The following is a 22,241-nucleotide window of genomic DNA, read 5'->3' as shown; positions in this document are numbered from 1 at the left end:
AGCACCATTGGATTAAAAGTGGGACAGATGTCGCATACCTGTGCCTGTGCAAAAGATATCTGTGCAGGCGCCAACAAAAATCCCTCCCTGACTTGTGTCGGATCATAGGTGCTCCAAGATGTCCAACTGTTCAATACAATGAAATCTTACCCACTCCAGGATGTCCATCTCAATGGTTTAGGGTTTAGGGAATCATATGGAAGAGACGGAATGTGGAAGAAGCCGGGGGGGGGGGGGGTTGGAGGGATAATTAGCCGAAATGAACAAGTAGAAAGAAAATCTGAGCTTTGTGCAACATTCCCAAATCCAGAAGTTGAGTAAATTTTTATTACAGAACACTTTCGTAATGAACATTAACTAATTTCTTTCTTCCAGTCTTCTTTGATGATATGAATTCCCGCACTGAAGTGAAAAAGGAGCAGAAGTAATGACTAATGGCTCAGACCAAGGCCAACTGTTCCACAGCTAATTAAATCTTCCACAGAAATCAAGCAGTGATTAACACAAAAATAAATCCAATGATACTAAAGTTACAAGAAGCAGCTTCCATGAGCACCAAAATGAAAAAATGATAACACCACAAACAACTCTAAATGTTAGAGAAGTACACAACCCCCCCCCCCCTCCACCAACCAGGGGAAAAAAACACTTAAATATGACACATTGTATCTTTCCATTTCTTTTCTCATTAAAGGCAAAATTCAAAAGGAACCATATAGGACTCACCAGCTAGTTTCTTTAGTCCCTGCCCTCATTTGACAAAATCGATATGTATACAAGTGCACAGAGTATCTGCAACAAGGATATGCGAAACCAATGGGAAGGACATGGATGCGACTTCGATCCTTTACCGCCCCGTCTTTGCTCGCTTCATCCCACTAGAATTGAAAGGAGAAACACTACCACTTGGATGAGGGCTGTCTTCTCTAAAATTAGAATTTAAAAGAGCTAGTTCCCGTAGCTGTTCTCTCTTATAGAAATCATGTGATTCATCCTGCAACATTATAACATTTGACATCATAGGTCAAGTTTATCTCTTCAGTGATAACAAAATGGTTCATAAAATTTCAACCAAAAAAAGGTTTACAAATTAATCTTCCATGCACATGGTTCAGCAGCTAGTTTCATACACAAGAAGTTCAATATATGTTGCTCCACTCTTGTGGTCAGCAATCCTCTTCTTTAACTCAAAAAGTTTGGACTAACAACTCGGTTGGTCTCACCTACAGTAAAAAGCAAAACAACATATATCCAACCAGTAGATTTTTCTTCTCAATCAAGGCTCTCTTAGTATAATGTTTGTGGTATTTATTACCTATTTTTGAGAAATCATTAATAATAACAAATTAGGGTCTATAAATATAATTTGTACAATAAATTGTATGATTAATAATAAGCTTGCTAATCTTATGTGCATGATATGTTATATAATTATTTGTTCACCTGATCATTGCATAATTTCATCAAACATTTGTGCTGCAATAACAGAAACTGGGTAAAATCTTGAAAGAAACCCTAAACTGGGTAAAATCTCAAATCCAAATGCAAATCAAGTACTTAAAATTGAGGTGGTTGCTATATGCATTATAGTAAGAGATAAACTCCTCACTCCTGAAACTGCAGGAGCAAGTGATCAGTGATCAGAGTCATCAGACTGTCAAACATTAGTTGATTTCTTGTTCAGTTAGTCGTTATCTTTTTCCTAATAAGGCTAAGCAGGTGGACGTGCAACTGTAACGAGGTCTAAACCCTATGCCATTTCAGAAGATCACTTCACATCAATTGCTTAAATAAACGGTTAAATACCATCAAACCTTAACCATTTAGGAGCAGCTTCTTTGTCTTGCTGAAGCAATGGATGAACAAGAGCCAAGGTTTTCATGAATGCAAATACAAACCTGAGCTCCTCAAGTGTTGGGTTTCTGAACTAGAACTCACCTGCGTGCAACGAGCAACTACTATGATAGGAAATCTATTCAATCCCTGGAGCTTATAATGACAACAGCCATTGCTTTGACAGAGTTTGGAAATTCACTATAAAGAATGTGTTCCCTAAATCAGTGAAAATCTATGGCAGTTAGATGCAGTTCTTGACAATCCAAAAATTGTCCTATTTAAGTACCCCTTCTCACAAGCCTCCATTTTCAGTGGGCCAATGAGAAGAAGAACCTGGTGCTGGAGAAACTGTGTGGTAGGGTTAGAAAGTGCAAGAGCAAGGGAAGCAGAGAATAGGAATGGGAAAAAACATAGAAAGTGAAGTTACTGTTTTATGCCATAATTTAAAGTTGTTAGAAGTTGTTAAGAGACTTCATCAAAAACTGTGCAGTCAAGAGACTGAAGAAGCAGTCCCTTGGCTGATTAAACCTACTCTAATATCATGTTAGGATCAGTGTCTGTAATCAGCCTAGGCATTGAAAGGAAATTCAGAAAGAAGAAGAAGAAGGAGAAGGTAAAAGGGAGAGAGAGGAAGACGGCTTGCATTTATATGTTGAGGCTCCCCCCCTGTGCTTCATTTATAAGATAAAATCAAATCTTAGTTTAAGAACGCATACCTAAACTGAGTTACAGCAAAAAGGAAAATAATATATAGCCTAGAATCTCCCAAATCTTGTCAACCAAGCAATAAGAAAATCAGAATGTAACCAAAATAGAAACTGCTGAAGCATAAAATCGTCAACATTCTGCATAGAAGCTTAAGCCAAAAATAGAAAAACCAAAGACTACTGACTGAGAGAAGTTGGGTTTGGTTACCAGATGTCTACCAAGGCCTCAGATCTATAAAAAAAATCCCTCTAGGTGACTCCATTGAGCCCAAGCTCAATGTATTCCAAGGTTTTAGCTGAGACAATCAAATAAATAAGCTGCTGCTGGCAAAAATGGAGTCTGACTGGTTGCAGCTTACAGAGACTCAAGGAGCTTCAAAAGGCTGTTTCAATTGAAGGCACTCTTCCATCTGAACTTTGAGAGAAGTAACATACCTCTAAGACGACTCCTATATGGTTTATCTTACATAGTATAACTTATAATGGAACCCTTTACATTTTCTGGGGTTCCCAAAAGAGATGTTGACAAGAGAGAGCTTGGCCTACTCTCAAACTTGCCTTGATTCTAAGTTAGAAACTAAGATGATCAAGAAGGAACAAAGAACAAGTTTAGAGGAGATTGAAATGAAGACAAAAGAAGAAGAGAGAAATGTTTAAAACATTGCCAAACGCATGCTCTTGCCTCTATTGATTACTTCGTATTCCATAAACCACAACTACCTCCCTAGGGCGGTCAAAGGTAAAACAGCAGAAACAAAAATTACAATCTAAGCTCAGATAAACGTAAACTAGGACTCATGTACCACTATTACATGAGCAAACCATAACAATATCTAGCACAGATGGATCACAACTACATGAAAATTAATAGCCAATTAAAGAAACGGGCAAAACATATAAATTAGTATGCATGGTAAGACCATTCCATTGTTCACAACAAACTACCATAGCAAATTAACTGTAAAATAAAAATTGATCAAGTAAGATATTTCAGAAAAATAAATTTGAACAAATAAGATATTTCTGCACTTCATTAAAATGATATTTGATGTCACAGAGGATCAGAATTGATTCTAACAGAGAATTAGCAATAAAATATAACGGTATAACCAAATACAACAACATAGCAAAAATTATTAATATTTACAGATCCCATGTATTGGTGCCATCATAATCCCGTAAACTGCCAAATTAAAGCTTTAAGAATCTATATGATACAACCAGAAAAATAAAACCAGAAAACAGAATAAGGTGCCCCACCAGCCACCTAAGAATATCAAGGCATCCAAGGCAGCTGAGTTACCTATATCTAGTAAGGGGAGGCATCATCTTGCATTCTATGCTTATGTGATGCCTATGCATGAGTGTGTAATGAATTGGTTCTTATACACAGAAATACAACAGAGGAGAATACTTAAGTTGAAAATTTTCCCTCCTCAGTACCAACCACCAATACACAGAAGTGCAGCTGCCAGAGGAGAATGGACTAACTGCAGCCATCAATTCTATTAATGATATAGTTTTCAAAATGAAAAGATAGTTAGGGAAACCTAAATACTGGGACATAAAGAACTCCAGGGAAAAGACTCCATAGGGGTGACATCACAGCTACAGCATATGCAACCATGGTAAGACAGAGAGTTCATTAGAGCTAGCTTATAATACATGCATGGTTTCAAAAGGAAAAACACGTCTTTTTATTTTCCACTGTCAATGCTAGTGCTGAGAGGCAATGCCAACAACAGAATATGTTCAGTAAAAGCAACATAAAGAGAGAATTTCCAATAGAAGTCCAATGGATTCAAAAGAAATAAATACCACAGGTTTAAGCAGTTCTTCTATAATTTCTTGTGCCTGTCTTAGCCTTTTATCAACAATATTGATAGGTAACTCAGCCTCAACCAAGATGTGGAGTGGATCATTCAGGTGCTCATAGCCAGGTCTTCCTCTTAGCTTCTCCTCCTTAGAAACAGAAGACCCAACAAAAAAACATTAGAACACCAATTTCAAATTTATGAAAAGTAAAACAATCTCAAAAGCTTATTTCCTCATTCGGTTGTTTTCTCTAAGAAATCATGTTATAGTTTTGACTTTTTCCTAAAAGGAGACGAATGAAAATTTTCAGTGTCACAGTTCACATTTTCAAAAATGTATTACCTTTCCTGGGTCCTTTATTGAACCTTTTCCTCGAATGTACACACGGCAGCCTGTAGAAGCTTCCACTCGTTTTAGTGAATTGCCTCTCGGGCCCAAAAGTCGACCAACAAAATTGAACTAGTATCCATAAAAGAATTGATGAGATTCAGTAAGGTCTTGTTATTTTTTTTACAATTAATTGCAATCTCACTCAATTAGCCAAGATTCATTAAGCTCGCTCTGAATCACATTGGGTAAATACTTACATTTGGGTAACTATCTACTGGAATTTCCAAGCGCAAAATCTTCTTAACAACATGAGAACTGGGGCTTGCTCGTGCCCCTTGCCAGTCCATTGACATCCCTTGTGGCCCGCCTAGTCTCTGTTATCAACGGAATACACATCATAATATCTCAGTTAGATACCTAGGGATACTAATTAGGATGTATACAAAAATCAATGCAATAGGGTTTCAAATGTTCTATAGACGGTTTGTAACACAATTCCTATTAAAACCCTTTTCGTGACACATAACTAGAGTAAAAACAATTAGCCAAAACGATCTCTGAACAGATCACCCAGTAAAGGTAGCACACATAAAATGCCACATAGAAGGATGATGTATCAATTTCTTCTATTTGATCTCTAATAAATGGTCTAGATCACCCACATGTCAAATTTCAAACAGAAATGGGAAAACACTCCTGTGTATGTCCATGCACCCTCGAATGTCACAGGTGCCCTCTTGGTAATCCAGATCTTGCAATGCTTTGTCATGCCACTAGGCCAATTTGGATTCTGCTGAAACTTGACACGCAGGCAGGGGGACCTTGGGTCTGCCAATTCATTTTTCAGCCCCATCTGACCTGCCATGTGGCACAAATAGGTGCTAACCAGTTGACCTTAGCTGGATGGTCCAACCAAAGAAGCTGCTAATTAGGTGCAGAAACCTACATACCAAAATAAATAATAATAGCAAAAAAAGGGTCAAAACTAAGATGCCAAGTCCAACTAGAATTTGTCCAAAACAAAAACAAACAGACGACTTTTAACTCCTAACAAGTAACGGAAGTGAGTAGATGAATATACAATGATGCAACCCCAGTTCCCACACATAAATGCATACAAAGCACAACTGTGTTCATACATTTGCTAATTGGCTCACCTACAGCTCATGTTCTCTCTCTTTTTTCTTGCTAGGGACGTAAAGATTGTGTGCCCATTAGGAAGAAATCCATAACAACCACCTTTATTGTTCCCTTCCAAAAATTTACCTGCCAAGAAAATTATGTTTCTTTTTTTCTAGCTTCTTATTTTGTGTACTAGGATCATCAATCATCATACATGGAGGACAATTGGTGGAGGGCTTGAACAATCTAGCTTATATTACTTGGACACTACATCTTCAGCTACTGCTATGATTCTCACAACTGCATCTCCTCTTCAGTAGCATTTTGTTTTGGTAATCCTTCACTGTCCAAGTTCCAGTAGATGGTTCCTAGTTGTCGTTCTTTTTCTAGCCTTATATGTGAAGCATTTGGACTAGGGAAACATATCGTTCTTGATTTCTTTCCCTTGGTTTTCCTCGTAGTTCATTTCGACATTCGGGGTCCATCTTATGTCAATAATAGATTAAGCTTTTAATATTTATTTACTCTTGTTGATGACCATCCCCAGTTGACATGGGTTAATTTTTAAAAGCAATGGTTTCAGTTTGTTGAGTTTTTCGGAATTTTTATCATGAAATGTGAACTCAGTTTGATACGTCTATTAAAATATACCAGTCTGATAATGCCTTAAAATTTGTTCAGAATGGAATTTCTAATTTTTGCTAGTCAATGGGAGTGGTTCATCAAACCAGTTGTTCATGCACTCAACAACAAAATGGAGTTTATAAACGTAATAATAAACATTTGTTGGGTGATGTCTATTATGCTTCACACGAATGTGCTTAACAATTTTTGGTGCAATGCTAACCTAACATCTTGATTTCTTATCAATTGAATGTCTTCTTCAGTATTGGATAATCAGGTTCCATTTACTATTCTTGACCCTGACAAATCCATGTTTCCCTTACCTCCACGAATTTTTGGTTGTGATTGTTTCATATCTTATAGCTTGGCATTGACAAACTCTCTGCTATGGCGATCAAATGCATTTTTTTGGGATGCTCATATTCTTAGATCAGGTATCAATGTTATGACCCTGTTCCTCATTGACAATTTGTTAGTGTAGATGTTACCTTCTCTGAGAATATTGCATATTAGTCATCTCTTGGGGTGTCACTAACTTTTCTAACAGACTCTTCTCTTCAACCACCATTACTGGTCTTCCAATGCCCCCTTATAGGTTTACCAACGCAAGCAGCAGCAACAATAGCCTTTAGTTCCAACCTTCCTCCTCAACTGCTTCCCCAGTGGTGCCTTCTTCCCTACTGATCTTACAAACTTACTAGTTGCTGTTTGAAAAGGTACACTTATACATAGAAATCTGCCCCTGCTTATCCTGTTGCAAGTCTTGTTTGTGTCAGTCATCTTCATTCTCATTATCATTTTTGTTTCTTTTTTATCTAACGATGTTGTCCCTAAGTCTCCTCCTAAGGCTCTAACTCATGCAAGGTGGAAAGGTGTGCATTGGACCTGGAAATGGAGGCACTGTGATCACATAAGACTTGGTCTCTTGGGATTTACCTCCTCGTATGGATCTTGTCCATTGCCACTGGGTTTACACTACAAAGTATATGGGTCTATTAAGCATCTCAAAGATCAATTGGTAGCGAAAGGGTATTCTCAGACCTATGGGGTCAACTACTTTGAGACCTTGCCTCCAATGAGTTGAACTCTGCACGTGCACTTATTTCCTTGGCTGTGAATCTTGACTAGCCTCTCTCTCAACCTGATGGTCAAATGCCTTCATATATGGTGAACTTCAAGAGGAGGTTTACATGGGTCAACCTCTAGGATTTGTTGCTTAGGATTCATCTTCTAACAAGGTTCACAAATTGCATAAAGCCATTTACGGGCAGAGACAATCTCCACATGCTTGATTTGATAAGTTGAACTCTATTGTTAACAGTGGGGTTCCTCATATTGTTATTTGGATGATTTTGCATTTGTTAGGCGTTAAGATACTTGTTCATGTAAATGACATCATTATATTTGGTAATGATGTCACTGAGATTATTAAGGTTAAACCATTTCATCCTTGTCACTTCCAAATGAAGAATTTGGGTGCTCTCTGTTACTTTCTTAGTACTCAAGTTCAATGTGCCAGAAAGGAACCACTTTATTTCAGAGGAAATATGTCCTTGAATTATTGTCTAAAACAGGTCTGTCTGCTACCAAACCTGTTCATATTCTTGTGCACCCACATCAAAAGTGTGGTACTAATGATGGTGGTAAGGGTGTCAAATTGTAACCGTGACATCAAAACCAAGCCGAATTACCCAGACCATCGAATTAAATCTGGTCAGATTTGAATCATCTAATAGCAATTAGAATTGGAACCAGATTGGATCTGGTTTGGAGGCCAGAAACTTTGGATCTAACCAAAACTGAACCGCGTAGCAGAATTGACTTAATTATTCAATGTTTTACTTTTAAAGGAGTATTAGTGTATTACCACATTAGTGTAATCTTTATCCCCTCAATTACCTTAGTGAACTATAAAAATTTCAACATATCTTTTAACATAAGAAGTTTAATTAGTGGTTGAATCTCTTAATATTTTAATTTAAGTAGCTTTTGTTCCATTGTCTATTCATCTTCTATTTCTAAAATATATATTTTTTTAATTTAGAAATACAATAGTAATAAAAACCCTTTAGAAACGTGTTGTGTTTGAACTAAAACCATACTTAGAACTGTTTTGAAACCATGTTTCAGAACCGAACTAGAACAGCAACCGAACCGAAATCAAGGAGGTTCGGATTTAACTAGACTTAATAACCAAAACTGAACTGAGTAACACCCATAGATGGTGGACATTTTGATGATCAACAAAGGTATATGGGACTGGATGAGGCAGAGTATCAAGCCCTAGCTCAAACTCTAACTGAATTGATGTGGGTGAAATCCTTTCTTCTTAAGTTGAATTTGTTGTCTCTTTGCCTATGCAGATGTTTTGTGATAATCAGGCTACTATCTACATTGCAAGTCGTCCTGTCTTCTATGAGTGTACAAAGCATATTGAATCTGATTCTCACTTTGCCTAAGATGTGTTGTCTACAAGTAAATTAATCATCACTCCGTTTTGTTCCATCAGCTAATCAACTTGGAGATATCTTTATAAAGCTCCTGTTTGGCCCTAACCTTCAAAATTGGGCATTCCAAGCAGGGGCCACCAAGCATGGATGATCTATATGCTCCAACTTGGGAGTTTTGATTTTATGGGGGACCTGTATCATGGGGTCATGTGTGTGTGCGCGTTATTATTGGGTTTTCCTTTTTTAACCTTGTCTTGTATAGCAACCGTAGGCTTGGTGCTGAAGTCTCCATTATTCTTTTGATACTTGTTTCCTTTTATTGATGTAACAAGGAAGGAGTTTTTCCTAGACTAGACTTTTTCTTTTATAAATTATATTATGGTTTTTTACATGCACCCCCCCCCCCCAAAAAAAAAAAAAAAAAAAAGACTGGCCATTTTGATTTATCCCCTCAAACAATCAAGGTTCCAATTTTTTTTTTAAACGGTCATGCTACCCTTATAGGGTAATATGACCGTTTCACATGATATCAAGTTAAACTATAGATATTATTTAAAAAAAAAAAAAAAAACCACCTCCTCGTCTATAGATGATTTAAGAAAAGAATGGAAAGCCCCCGAAGGACCTCAGTCTTCATCTTCCCGCTTCCAACTCTGCTAAAACTGACAATATAATCTTCCACCCCATTCTTCTTCTGATTGTTAATCCCATCTTATAAGATCATTTTTCATGGATTCGATGCATGGGGAGATCATTAATAGCGAACTTAAACAAGATCGGTTAAAAAACCACCTAGATTGAAGCTTTGTTTTCGAAAGTGATCCACATCCTGCAATTGTCCCTCAAATGACCCCCTTTACTGAGAGAATCAGATTTGGAGATGGAAACAAACTTTTACTTACTCCCATGTTTAGTTTCAGTAACTAATGAATTTATAGAAATTAAATTCATGTTGCAGAAGGGGCCCGCAAAGACAATAGTTGCTAAGTAGATCACATTTATTTGCAAATAGATTCCATAAATTCTTTTTTTCTACTCGTTAGTCTGGGTGGTTGTTGAATCATTCCAATATAAGATTACCAGAGAAGAAGAAGAAGAAGATAGTGGAAGAAGGAAGATTAAGACTTCTGTCTGATTTCTTTAACTTTTCTCCACCGTTAAAAAAGATTGGTGGGTTAACCATCAGATTCAATTATCCCATCTGATTCCTGCTTTGTCTTCTGTATACTGAGAGAATCTTCACTAAGCCCACATTCAGAGTATCTATCAGATTCAATTGGTATCTTTTTCCTTTTTCTTTTTATTATTATTATTTCCCCCCCCCCCCTCTGGGGTCGTGATGAAGAGAGAATAGGAGAGAAGTAAGACAAATTGAAAGCATTGCTCTATTGCAAGGCTTTCTCCAAGTTTCTATGAGTTTGGCATGCGATCAATTTCACAAATTATGGCCGGATGAAACACCTGTGTAAGCAAAAGGGAACCCCAGGGTTTTCCATTAAGCTGGGAAGAGAGGGAGGGAAAGGAGAGCATGTAAGGCCATTCTTCTAATTTCACTTTTCCTGTTATCGATTTGAGTTGGTTTAAATAGTACAGGTAAATAGAAGAGAAGGAAAGAGACGGGCAAAACAATACTTTCAATTATCCCATAGTAAGCAAGGGCATGAATGAAGGTCATTTCACAGTTCCTTCTAAGGCCGTTACTGAAAGTTAACAGTGTCTTCTTTTACTTTTCTTTTCTTTTTTTGTTGGGGGGGGGGGGGTTGTAAATGTAAGATATGCTTTTTTCTGAGGGGGTGCATGAAACAGTCTTTTTTTCAAGGCGCTTCATGAAAAAAAAGGGGAAGAGATTGCAGTTCAGTCTCATGCAATCCCTCCCATCAGTTCTCTCCATCTTCTTCATCTCCTTCTTCTCTTTCTCTGGTTAAATTCTATATACAAAGTGACATGGTTTCAAAGTACTAGTCAAACCAGGGAAGAAGAAATCTCTTTCTGTTTTGAGAGTCTTCTTCAAGAAAACTCAGTTTCTTCAACTCTTGATATACTTCAGACATTAAAAGGGAGAAATCCACTGTGGATAAAGGCTCGAACCCAAAGCTGTAATACTTTAGGAACAAAATAAACCAAGGCATAACTTAGCAATGGAATTGAACAGGTCTACTGAATACTAAAAGCCAGGAAGACTTATAATTTAATGGAATTCAAAGGAAATACTTCTTAAATTGAATCAAGAGGAACAGTAGAAAAAATAAGCAAGAAACTAAAAGAAATATCAAACGTGATATATATACCAGGCCACAACCTGCAATAAGGAAGGAAAAACACATTGATGATTCTTTCTATAAACTGATAACAATACTGAATACCCTGAGGCTGAATTTCATTAACTCAAAACCACAAAAAAAATGCTGTTTACCACATTTCACTTACGTCACAAAAGTGGATGATGATCAACATTAAGACAAAATCATAAATCAACCAGGAAACAGGCCCTCTTAAGCAGGAAAATTTCCTTTGAGGCCTAATGATAATATGGTAACGCCCCTGACTTTTCAAACCTTTCTTAATCGAAGAAATAGACTTGAAATAAAACTACTGAACAAATTAGACTTTCTAAATAAGACATCCAGCAAAAGATGACACTGATACATAAGTTGACCATTAACTCTCCCAACAAAAAGTAAGAATTGCAAGACTTTGGTCACATCGGACACTCAACTATCTATGAAAACACAAGGATACCCACAAGATAGAGAAAATTTTGACCATCCAAAAGTAAGCTCTGAAAAGAACACAATTTCCTGACATGCAATGCTTACACCCAGTCACTAGACATGGATCCAAGGGTTTTACAAAACCATGGAAAATTTTCTCTAGGATGCTCCCATATCATACAGCTTAAAACTGTTGCAAAGATTAGGGTAACAGTCATGAAAGTCAGAAGCACATTAGCAAGTCAAATTATCGACCATGCCCGTGATGCAGAATTGAAAACATATTTAAGAAAGAAGAAGCCCATTAGGTCAGGCCCATCAAAGGCCTAAAGCTATCACCCAAATCAGCACATGACTTTTATGGGCTAGGACTATTTCAGTGGGTTAAAATTAGCCCACATATGGTCAAGACCTAAGCCCAAGTCTAATTCTTGAAAAGTCAATAAAACGGACTATGCTTTGAAAATAAAAGAACTCATTGTCAAAAGAGTTTTCCATTGTCAAGAATTAGGTAGTAGTTGAGTTATTAATAGGTAGGTAATGTTAGCTAGTGGTTGGATATTACCATTAATGTTTATGTCTCTTTAGAATGCTATATAAAGAAACTTATGTAAGAGGTGAGAAGACAACTCATCAATTGAAATCAAATTGCTTTGTTAGCATTCCTTCTCTATGGAAAATCCTTGTGTTTGATCAAGGTAGGTTGGTGTTCAATCCAACGATCCACCTTGCAGTGTGAAGCCCAGGTGTTACATTGTTATTCTCAATTCCCTCATATTGTCCTTTCAATTTCTTCATCATAGTTCTGCTCTGTTTTGAAGATCTGTTCAGCTTGTATTGTTATGCTATTATCCTTATTATACCATTCTAGTTTTAGCCCTTTTTCACATCTAAATTATGTTTCATCTTTAAGTTTATCAAATCTGAACTTGATTCCCTGTGAAAGGTCCTATTTAGCTACTGTTTTGATCAATCAAATACAATACTATATTATGTGGTATCAGAGCCATGACAGAGAGTGAAAATTGTGGACCATCCAGTCCAACTAATCCTATAGCGGCAATGATGGAGATGTTTCAATAACTGAGCAACCAAATCATTGCGAGCCAAAAGCAAATGGATGAGAGGTTATCAGAAATGGAGGTCAGAGTTGCTGCCTCTACTCATGCTCCTCACCCTCCACTAGGTGAAGAATCCCAATCAGCTCATTCGGTAGCCAATTTTCCTACTCAGAGAAATATGAGGAGAGGACCCCAAAGGATTCCAATGGTGCAACCAACTTTTGAAGAGCACCTACGAATTTATTTTGCTAGAGAACAACCTACATTCAATAGGCATGTTGGTGACTCTCATAGGGTTAAGCTTGAAGTCAAAGAATACTCAGGTAGCATGATTCTCAAGTCTTTTTTGATTGGTTGGTAGCGTTGGATGACTATTTTGATTGGTATGAACTATCGAAGGTACAAAAGATGAAGCTAGCACGTACTAAGCTAGTTGGAGCTGCACGTGAATTGTGGAGAACTCGCGAATATGAGTTGGAAGATCGTGGAAGAGCTCCTACTAATGGGAGGAAATGAAGGAAGAACTGAGAGAGAAGTACTTGTCATCTACTTTTCGATTGTGACTACAAGACAAGTTAAATTCTCTTCGTTAAGGGAACTTGTCAATTGCAGAATATATGGAACAATTTGACTTTGTTTCTTCTCGTACAGGAATTCGAGAGAGGGAGATCCAAATCTTGTCACGTTTCAAATTGGGTTTGGGCGTTGTAGATGTAGAGAATGTGCGGGATTGTTTTGAAAAGGCCCTACGTGTGGAAAAATTATTGGCATCCAACAAAAAAAGGTTTGGATACCAAGCTGGGGAGGTTAGGTGAAATTTTCTAGCACCAAAACCTACAGCAACAACTCCTACTCAACCCACATTTCCTACCTGACAAGATAAGGGCAAGGCTCCTATAACTAGTGGAAGCCAAGCACAATGTTTTCATTGTCAAGAAGTTGGACATTATGCTAAATATTGCCCACACCATCAAAAGATTAATGTTGCTGAGATTGAAAAGTCAACATAGGAAAAAGATCCTAATCTATTCCCATACCCGCTCGATGATGGCGACTATGACGAAGCTGCATATGATGAGGATGATGCTAACAGATGTGATGCTTATGGCATTCATATAGTAAGCCACATCTTGGTGGCTGAAACCAAAGGAGAGGACTCACGACGCAATTGTATCTTCTACAGCCGTATGAAGTCTGGAGATAATATTGCATTGGTGATAGTTGACAGTGGGAGCTGCGTCAACATTACTTCAGACACCTTTGCAAAGAAAGCAAACTTGAAGGTGGAGAAGCACCCTCAACCATATAGGGTATCCTTGCTAAATGAAAATACCCTAGAGGTAAATCAACGGTGTTCCATACCACTAAAGCTCCATTGATATGAGGAAGAGGTATGGTGTGATGTAATCCTTATGTATCTTATTAATGTTCTATTTGGTCAACCATGGATGTATGATAATGATGTTATGGTGGTCGAGGGGGGGGGGTAGAAAAACCATTGTACATTCAAGTTCAAGGGACTTCACACTATCCTCCACCCAGTCAATGTCCCAGCTGAAATGTGTCAGCAGAGCTCCTTGAGGATCAACCAAAAGGGGACCATTGAAGCACAAAAGTTGTTGTTCATCCCGCAAAAGAAGCTGTTGGTTGTTCCTCACAAGGAGTTCTTTCACACTAGCTATGATACAAGGCTGGTATTGGCTCTTGTTACAAGGGAAGTTACCCCTCCACCTAAGGCGACATTCCCTCCTCCCATCAAAGAGTTACTTTCTGATTTTTCTAATGTGGTTCCTGATGAGTTGCCTAATAAGCTACCTCCTATGCGCGATATTCAACATGCCATTGATTGGTACCGGGTTCGGTGTTACCAAACCTATCAGCTTATCACCGTAGCCCAATAGAGCACAATGGACTCAAAAGATAGGTGAATGAGTTGCTACATAAAGGATTCATTCAGGAGAGCTTATGTCCATGTGTTATACCAGCGTTACTCACTCCAAAGAAGGATGGCTCATGGCACATGTGTGTAGACAGTAGAGCAATCAACATTACAGTCAAGTATAGGTTTCCTATGCTGTAGCTTAATGACATGTTATACATGCTATCCAGGGCTAAGATCTTTTCTAAATTGGATCTTAGAAGTAGCTATCATCAAATTCGTATTCGGCCAGGAGATGAGTGGAAGACTACCTTCAAGACCAAGGATGGACTATTCGAGTGGAAAGTCATTCCTTTTAGTCTAACGCATGCACCGATCACATTCATGAGGGTTATGATACACAAGTACTCCGTCCTTTTATTGGTCGATTTTTGGTCGTATACTTTGATGATATATTAATCTACAGCAAGCATCCAGACGATCATCGATCATCTACGGCAAGTCTTGAGAGTGCTTCGCCATGAGAAGCTATATATAAATCTCAAGAAATGCTCGTTTATGCTGCCAAAAGTTGTGTTCCTTGGTTATATTGTCTCATCACAAGGGGTTGAAGCTGATCCAGAGAAGATAAAATGCATAACAGATTGGGCTACACCAAAGACAACACCGAGGTTCGTAGTTTTCATGGACTTGCATCGTTTTACAGGAGATTCATTCAAAACTTTAGTGCAGTCGTGGCACCTGTTACCGAGTGTTCGAAGCAAGGCAAAGGTGAGTTCAAGTGGGTAGCGGCAACAACCAAAGCCTTTCATCTTATCAAGCAACAGATGATAGACTGATAGAGGCTCCAATACTTTGCCTGCCAGATTTTGACAGTATATTTGAGGTAGCAATTGATGCCTCGCATATTGGTCTAGGAGGTGTATTAATGCAAGGAGGGCACCCTATCACTTTCTATAGCGAGAAACTCAATGATGCCAAGCGACACTATTCGACATATAATCTAGAGCTCTATGCTATTGTCCAGGTGTTACGCCATTGGAGACATTATCTCATCGGCAAAGAGTTCATTCTCTATACCAATCATGAGGCCCTCAAGTATCTACATTCATAGAAGTCGATTAGCAACAGGCACGCTAAATGGGTTGCTTATCTACAAGAGTTTGTGTTCGCAATGAAGTACAAAGCAGGAAAGGAGAATACAGTGGTTGATGCATTAAGCCGAAAAGTACTTACTCTTAGCACATTCTTAGCACATGCAGTTAGCATTGATCAGATACGTGATGAGTATGCATCTGACGAAGATTTCAACATGTCATACAAGGAGTTACAGCAAAGCAGGCAACATAAAAAATACTCATTTCACGATGGGTATTTGTTTATGGGAACTCGGTTATGCATTCTAAATTCTTCCCTACGACATCACATCATACGGGAGCTGCATGGCGGAGGTTTGGGAGGTCACTTCAGCAAGGATGAGACTATCATACAAGTTACCGATCGGTATTATTGGCCTCATATTGTAAAAGATGTTGATAATGTAATCAAGAGATGCAAAGTTTGTCAGTTAGCCAAGGGAACCAAGCAAAATACAGGTCTGTACGCACCATTACCAGTTCCTCATGCACCTTGGATTGATATTAGTATGGATTTCATACTTGGGCTACCCTCAACAAAAGAGCGACATGACTCCATCATGGTTGTGGTTGACCCGATTCTCAAAGATGGCTCACTTTATACCATGTCGCAAGGCCTTTGATGCATCTCACATTGCAAAGATATTCTTTAAGGAGGTTGTACGACTACATGGTTACCAAGTAGCATTGTCTTAGATCGTGACGTCAAGTTCGTGAGCTACTTTAGGAAGACATTGTGGCTGAAAACTAACACAAAGTTATAGTTTTCAACCGCATTCCATCCACAAGCTAACGGGCAGATAGAGGTGGTGAATCGAAGCTTGGGAAACTTACTGAGGTACTAGGTTCGTGATTATGAGAAGACATGACCGTCCATACTCGACATAGCTGAGTTTGCTTACAACTGCTCAGTTAATTGTACGACAGGTCGTACTTCATTTGAAATTGTACTTGGAGTTCAACCCCGAAGGCCTATAGACTTCATCCCACTACCATCACAAGCACGTGTGAGTATTGAGGATGACGAGTTTATGTGCCATATCACAGAGGTACATGCTGATGTTCACCGAAGAATAGCTCTCAACAATGATCTTTACAAGGCTACAACAGATACACATCAACGATATATGGAGTTTCAACTGGAAGACATGGTGATGGTTCGTTTCAATCTAGAAAGGTTCCAACATGGGGTCAACAACAAACTCCATCCAAAGAAGAGGGGTCCATACAAGATGCTGAAATGCATTAGGCCAAATGCTTATGTACTCGAGCTACCAAAAGAAATGAACATAAGCAATGTCTTCAACGTGGTTGACTTATATCTTTATGTAGGACACCACTCTGATGATGGTGACACTAAATAAATGTGAGGTTGCCCCAACTCCAACCACCACACACTGGTATCATTGAGGAGGTTTTGGATGACTCTTACAAAACTACTCGTCGTGGCATTGGATACCATGTTTTGGAAGAATAGTCTACAGTATGATAGTACTTGGATTCATGTTGATGATTTCAAGAAACTCAATCCCGATTTGTATGAACATTACATGTCATTCATTCATTCATCGGAGACGACTGTTTTCAAGCCAGGGAGAGTTGATGTACAATTGAAGACATTTAAAAAAGAAGAAGCCCATTGGGTCAGGCCCATCAAAGGCCTAAAGATATCACCCAAATCAGCCCATGACTTTCATGGGCTAGGACTGTTTTCGTGGGTTAAAGTTAGCCCACATATTTTGATCTTCATGGTCTAGACCTAAGCCCAAGTCTAGTTCTTGAAAAGTCAATAAAAGGGGTTGTGCTTTGAAAATAAAAGAACTCATTGTCAAAAGAGTTTTCCTTTGTCAAAAGTTAGGTAGTAGTTGAGTTATTAATAGATAGGTAGTGCTAACTAGTGGTTGGTTGTTACCATTAATGTTTATGTCTCTTTAAAATGCTATATAAAGAGACTTATACAAGAGGTAAGGAGATAACTCGTCAATTGAAATCAAATTGTTTAGTTAGCATTCCTTCTCTATGGAGAATCCTTGTGTTTGATCAAGGTAGGTTGGTGTTCAATCCAATCGATCTACCCTGCGGTGTGAAGCCTGGATTTACATTGTTATTTTCAATTCCCTCATATTGTTCTTTCAATTTCTTCATCATAGTTCTGCCCCTATTTTGAAGATCTATTCAGCCCGTATTGTTATGCTATTATCCTTATAATACTACTCTAGTTTCAGCCCTCTTTCACATCTAAATTTTGTTTCATCTTTAAGTCTATCAAATCTGAACTTGATTCCCTGTGAAAGGTCTTATTTGGCTACTATTTTGATCAATCAAATACAGTACTACATTAGCCCGTTTCAGAAGTAAGTAGACTTGAACATTGAACTGAATGGACGAACCAAATTTGCCATGCATGGATTGTAGATGATAAACGCCATATCTATCAAATGAATATTATATTCCAATAATGAAATATCTCAGTAGTTTCCACTTTCCACCACTGATATTTATACTGTAAGTTACAAACCCAAGGTAAAAAGAGATGGTGGGCCAGGTAGACAGCTGGCACAGAGTAAATGCATAGCTGATTCTCAAGAAAAAGTTACAAAGCACTACAGTAGACCAAGATGACTCAAGAAGAAATGGTGAGAATAGATATGCACGGATTTGCATTTCAACATGGCATTAAACAGAGTTGAATTGTGGAATAGGATCCACTGTCAAACCCATTTAGTTGGCAAAAGGCTTATAGCTGAGTTGGGCATAGAGAAAATCTACAAGTCTACCCGACAAACAATGTGTTGATGGTACATGTTTCCAGTCATCAAAATCAGGAAGGAATAATAACTTACAAAGAGAAGACATCCATTTTGAGACTAAAACAGGAGGAAGCAATCACTCACCTCATGTTGGGAATTGTTCCAAACATTTAAACCTGTTCCGCCAACATTTGGCAAGAAATTTGAAGAAGTAATGGGACTGGGGCTTCCATGCTGCAACCTGTCGTAGTCACCAAAACCTTGGTTCGAGACCATAGATGATACACGCATAATCTCTGTCCCACAAAAAGGTACAAATACATAAGTGTTGAAAAATAAGAAATATATTTGTTTTCCAGTAAACAAGAATTAAAAAGATTCCACATTCAATGAAAGAAAACAACAAAAAGTATGAACTAAAAAGAGATTATTGAAGTTAGCTACAATGCCAACCACACTAATTAAACAACTAAAGCAATTCATGAAGTTGCATTTGCAATAGTCCTATTACTCCAGCTTGAGGATGGATCATTCCCTTGATTCAAGATTCGTACCACATTTAAAAGCCCATTTGCTCCATTATTTAGACATAAATGAAATTGAGATGTCGCTTGGGATCTTCATAGAAATGGGTGATATTTTAGTAGGTAAATTAATGCCTCATATGACGAGAGTCACGAGATAATCACCATATGCTCCAGCAGATAGATTATTACAAGCCATCCACTTCAAAAGAAACTTGTCCAAAATTACCCATAGGTGGAAGGAGTCGCGTTATTGATGTGAGATGGATCAAGAAAAGGGGTTTCCAATTATAAGGCTGTCCAGATTATGAATTTTCCTGAATACCATTCATTAAGTTGCCAGACCTGGAAATAGTTATGCTTTTGGATTGATCATTCTCACAGTTAAGAGGACTAGAGGACCAATTGAGCCAAATGTCAAATGTAGAATTGTCTTGCAAATGGTTAACTTGCATTCTATTTTTGTATGCATTTCAGATTCTAAACCTGCTCTGATGCTGAGCACAACTGTGTGCTGAAAATCTTTAGTTGCTCTATTTTCCACAAATGGTCAAAACTTTTCATCATCTGCAACAACTAGTAAGTGACACGACAGTTTATGCAAAATTACCAGATTTGGTGCCACCATAGCAGATTCATTCAAATGCAATTCAGTTTCTGAATTTGGCACCGCTCAGTTGTGCAATCCAAGATTAATAGTTTTTCACTAGCGAAATACTCTACTGGCTATTAAAAGAAAGGTCACACCCAATGCATTAGGCTCCTTCATTTAGCAGGGTCTCTGGAGTGTCAAATGTACTCTACTGGCTACTAATCTTGATTAGACATAGGGTATTCAAACCTTGTTAGTCCTAGCACTATTACTACAACTATCAATATTACTAATTTTACTTCCTCTTCTTCGTGAAGTGGGATGTCGATATCAACTATGAATGCTGATTGCAGAACTTCAAATCAACACCAAATGACAAATACCCAGCAACTATCACTTCCATTCCAGCAAACACTCCATACCAAAACAAACCTTGAAATTCAGGGATAATGAAAAAACCCCTCTGAATACAGGATTGTGTTAATTATGCAGTCACATTTATGCCCAGAGAGGAAGAAAATGAGGTGGAAGTAGTACATACACATATGCTTAAACTGCAGTTCTAGAACAGTCAAAACAAGTACCCAAGTTGGGTATAGATGTAACTGACTAACCCGATTTTAATTCTACTTTATAGCCAAACAGAAACAGCATTCCTCAGCCGAATAATGCAATTAATCAAAGCAAAACACCAAAGGACGTAACCAGCAGTACTGACAAAACCTAGATCCAGACCCTACAAAAACATGAATATTTATAAAAATACAAACCTTGGTTCAGCAGTCGGCTACATATTGGAAGAACTTGCGCGAAAGGCCCAAGCTTCTGATGCTCTGCTATTAACTCTGTTAAGTACTGACTAGAAGGAAACAAAAATGCCCATAACTCAAGATACCCAAATCAAAAAAAATAAAAAATAATCAAAAAGATAGACCTTGAAAGTAGTCATTTACACAAAATTGAACAAAAGAGAAGATTAAAGGAGGACAAACAAGACTTCAACCATCTGGGTATGTACCTATCGATGCTCTCCGGGGTATTCCTTATCTGTGGCGAAACAGCTCTCGCGGGTGAGAAATTCTGAGCATACAAACCTGACATCCTTTCGGGCTATGAAAACGGTTCTCGTTTCTTGGCAAAGGAAAAAAAAAACGAAAGAAAAATAAAAAGTAGAAGAGAGTCTGGAATTCTGCGACACAAGCTCGAAAGTTCTGTTCAGTTGCAGAAAGGAAGCGAAAAGTTTGCTCCTCTTGAGTCTTAACGTGCCCACCGTAAATGACAAAATTGAAAATTTTAATAAGAATTATAATAGAAATAATAATAATAAATTTTCATCTTGGAATGATTATTTCCTTCTTTCATTTGTTTACGTCTTATAAAGACGAGGAGTTGTTAAGCTTTTTTTCCTTTTCATTTAATGTTAATGTTAATGGACAAGTGTATAAAAGACTGTAGAATTCACGGAAAAGCTTTTTACAGCAGAAGAGGTGGTAGAGTTCACAGACTAACTTTTTGTAGCAGAGGAGTGAACAACAGAAAGAAACCATTTCCAAACCAAGAAAAGTGACATTTTTGTTCAGAAAATTCATTTACTCTTATGGATCTCATAACTGGTAAATTGATAATTTTCACCAATAAATATTGTCACAAGAAGCTAAAATGAAAGCAGATATGCATAATCTGTAAGTACTCAAAAGGGACCCGCTAGGAGTCCAGGTCAGGAACGACACCTGGACCCATAATTCAATGAAACACAAAGCATCCAAAGACCTAGTGTGGAGCCCATTGGCGAGAAAATCCAAATCCGGTACCAGTCGTAATTGAATTTGGAATAATCTTGTTTAGTATCGAATTACAACATCAATGCAATAGATGAGAATAATCCTTGAATGCACCCTTCTTATTGCTCTTGAAATCTTTAATGTTGAATGCTGATGGAGATAAAGAAAAGAAACTAATGGTTGTTCTTCTTTAGCTATACAATCTCCCTCGTTTGGGAGGCCTTTCTCTTTCCCTGTTGACCGTATGCGTTTGACACTTGAAAGGGAAGAGTTCATCATTCCCAGCTAGAATCCTTCACGACAATAATGGGTTATCTGGGTGGGTAGGTGGGTGCTTCGATCATTCAACCTTAGATTCAGGAGTCGTTCTTGACACCGTCTGTTAAACCACCTGCCCGAAAGCGATTAACCCATGGGCAAGAACAATATTTAGGTGAAAAAGAAAAAAAAACCCAAATTAGGTGAGAAATCTTAAATGGCATAGGATTCCTTCTTTAGTCCTCTGCGTCTCTGCAATCGAACTGAATTATACAACAGTGCGATTGCAGGTTGGCCAATTGCTCCACGACAACGTGTAGTTGAAGAGGGAGGGTAAATTACTTCTTCATCCCCAGAATTTTGCTCCTGTTACTTGTTCATTTCATGAATCATATAACTACTTATACGCTCCCCAAACTGAAGGTTAATTAGAACGAACCCAATCTGTTAGTCGAGCAACGTTTAGCTCATTGAGCAGTTCACTGAGAGGGGAAGAATAATGTTTCTTGTTGGGGTTAGGGGCAGATGACGTGCAGCATATGGAGTGGCATGCGAACCCTTTTCTGAATGGTGCCATACGAGTTCAACCCATGGAATATAGATGCAAGTGGCAAATGCAACAGACCGTGCCTTGGAAATGGCAGATCCTGAGAAACAGCTCCTAT

The 22,241-nt window shown here is 38.1% G+C and overlaps 1 protein-coding gene across 1 annotated transcript; it reads right to left on the bottom strand.

Moving 5' to 3' along the window:
* Positions 1-250: 250 nt before the first annotated feature.
* On the bottom strand, positions 251-20,852 carry LOC149022641 (KH domain-containing protein SPIN1-like). Its single transcript, XM_089150645.1, has 7 exons — positions 20,556-20,852; positions 20,308-20,396; positions 18,566-18,717; positions 4,946-5,062; positions 4,701-4,817; positions 4,362-4,505; positions 251-994 (listed from the first exon to the last, which is right to left on the bottom strand). Exons 1-7 carry the CDS (start codon positions 20,636-20,638, stop codon positions 848-850), a joined length of 849 nt encoding a protein of 282 aa, XP_089006771.1. The 5' UTR covers positions 20,639-20,852; the 3' UTR covers positions 251-847.
* Positions 20,853-22,241: the final 1,389 nt, after the last annotated feature.

This window comes from Hakea prostrata, chromosome 3, assembly GCF_041222555.1.
Source record: "Hakea prostrata isolate BN-2017 chromosome 3, UWA_Hpros_2, whole genome shotgun sequence".
Classification (NCBI taxonomy): Eukaryota; Viridiplantae; Streptophyta; class Magnoliopsida; order Proteales; family Proteaceae; genus Hakea; species Hakea prostrata.
The sequence above is the reverse complement of the archived record's forward strand: the minus strand, read 5'-3'. Positions and strand labels throughout refer to the sequence as shown.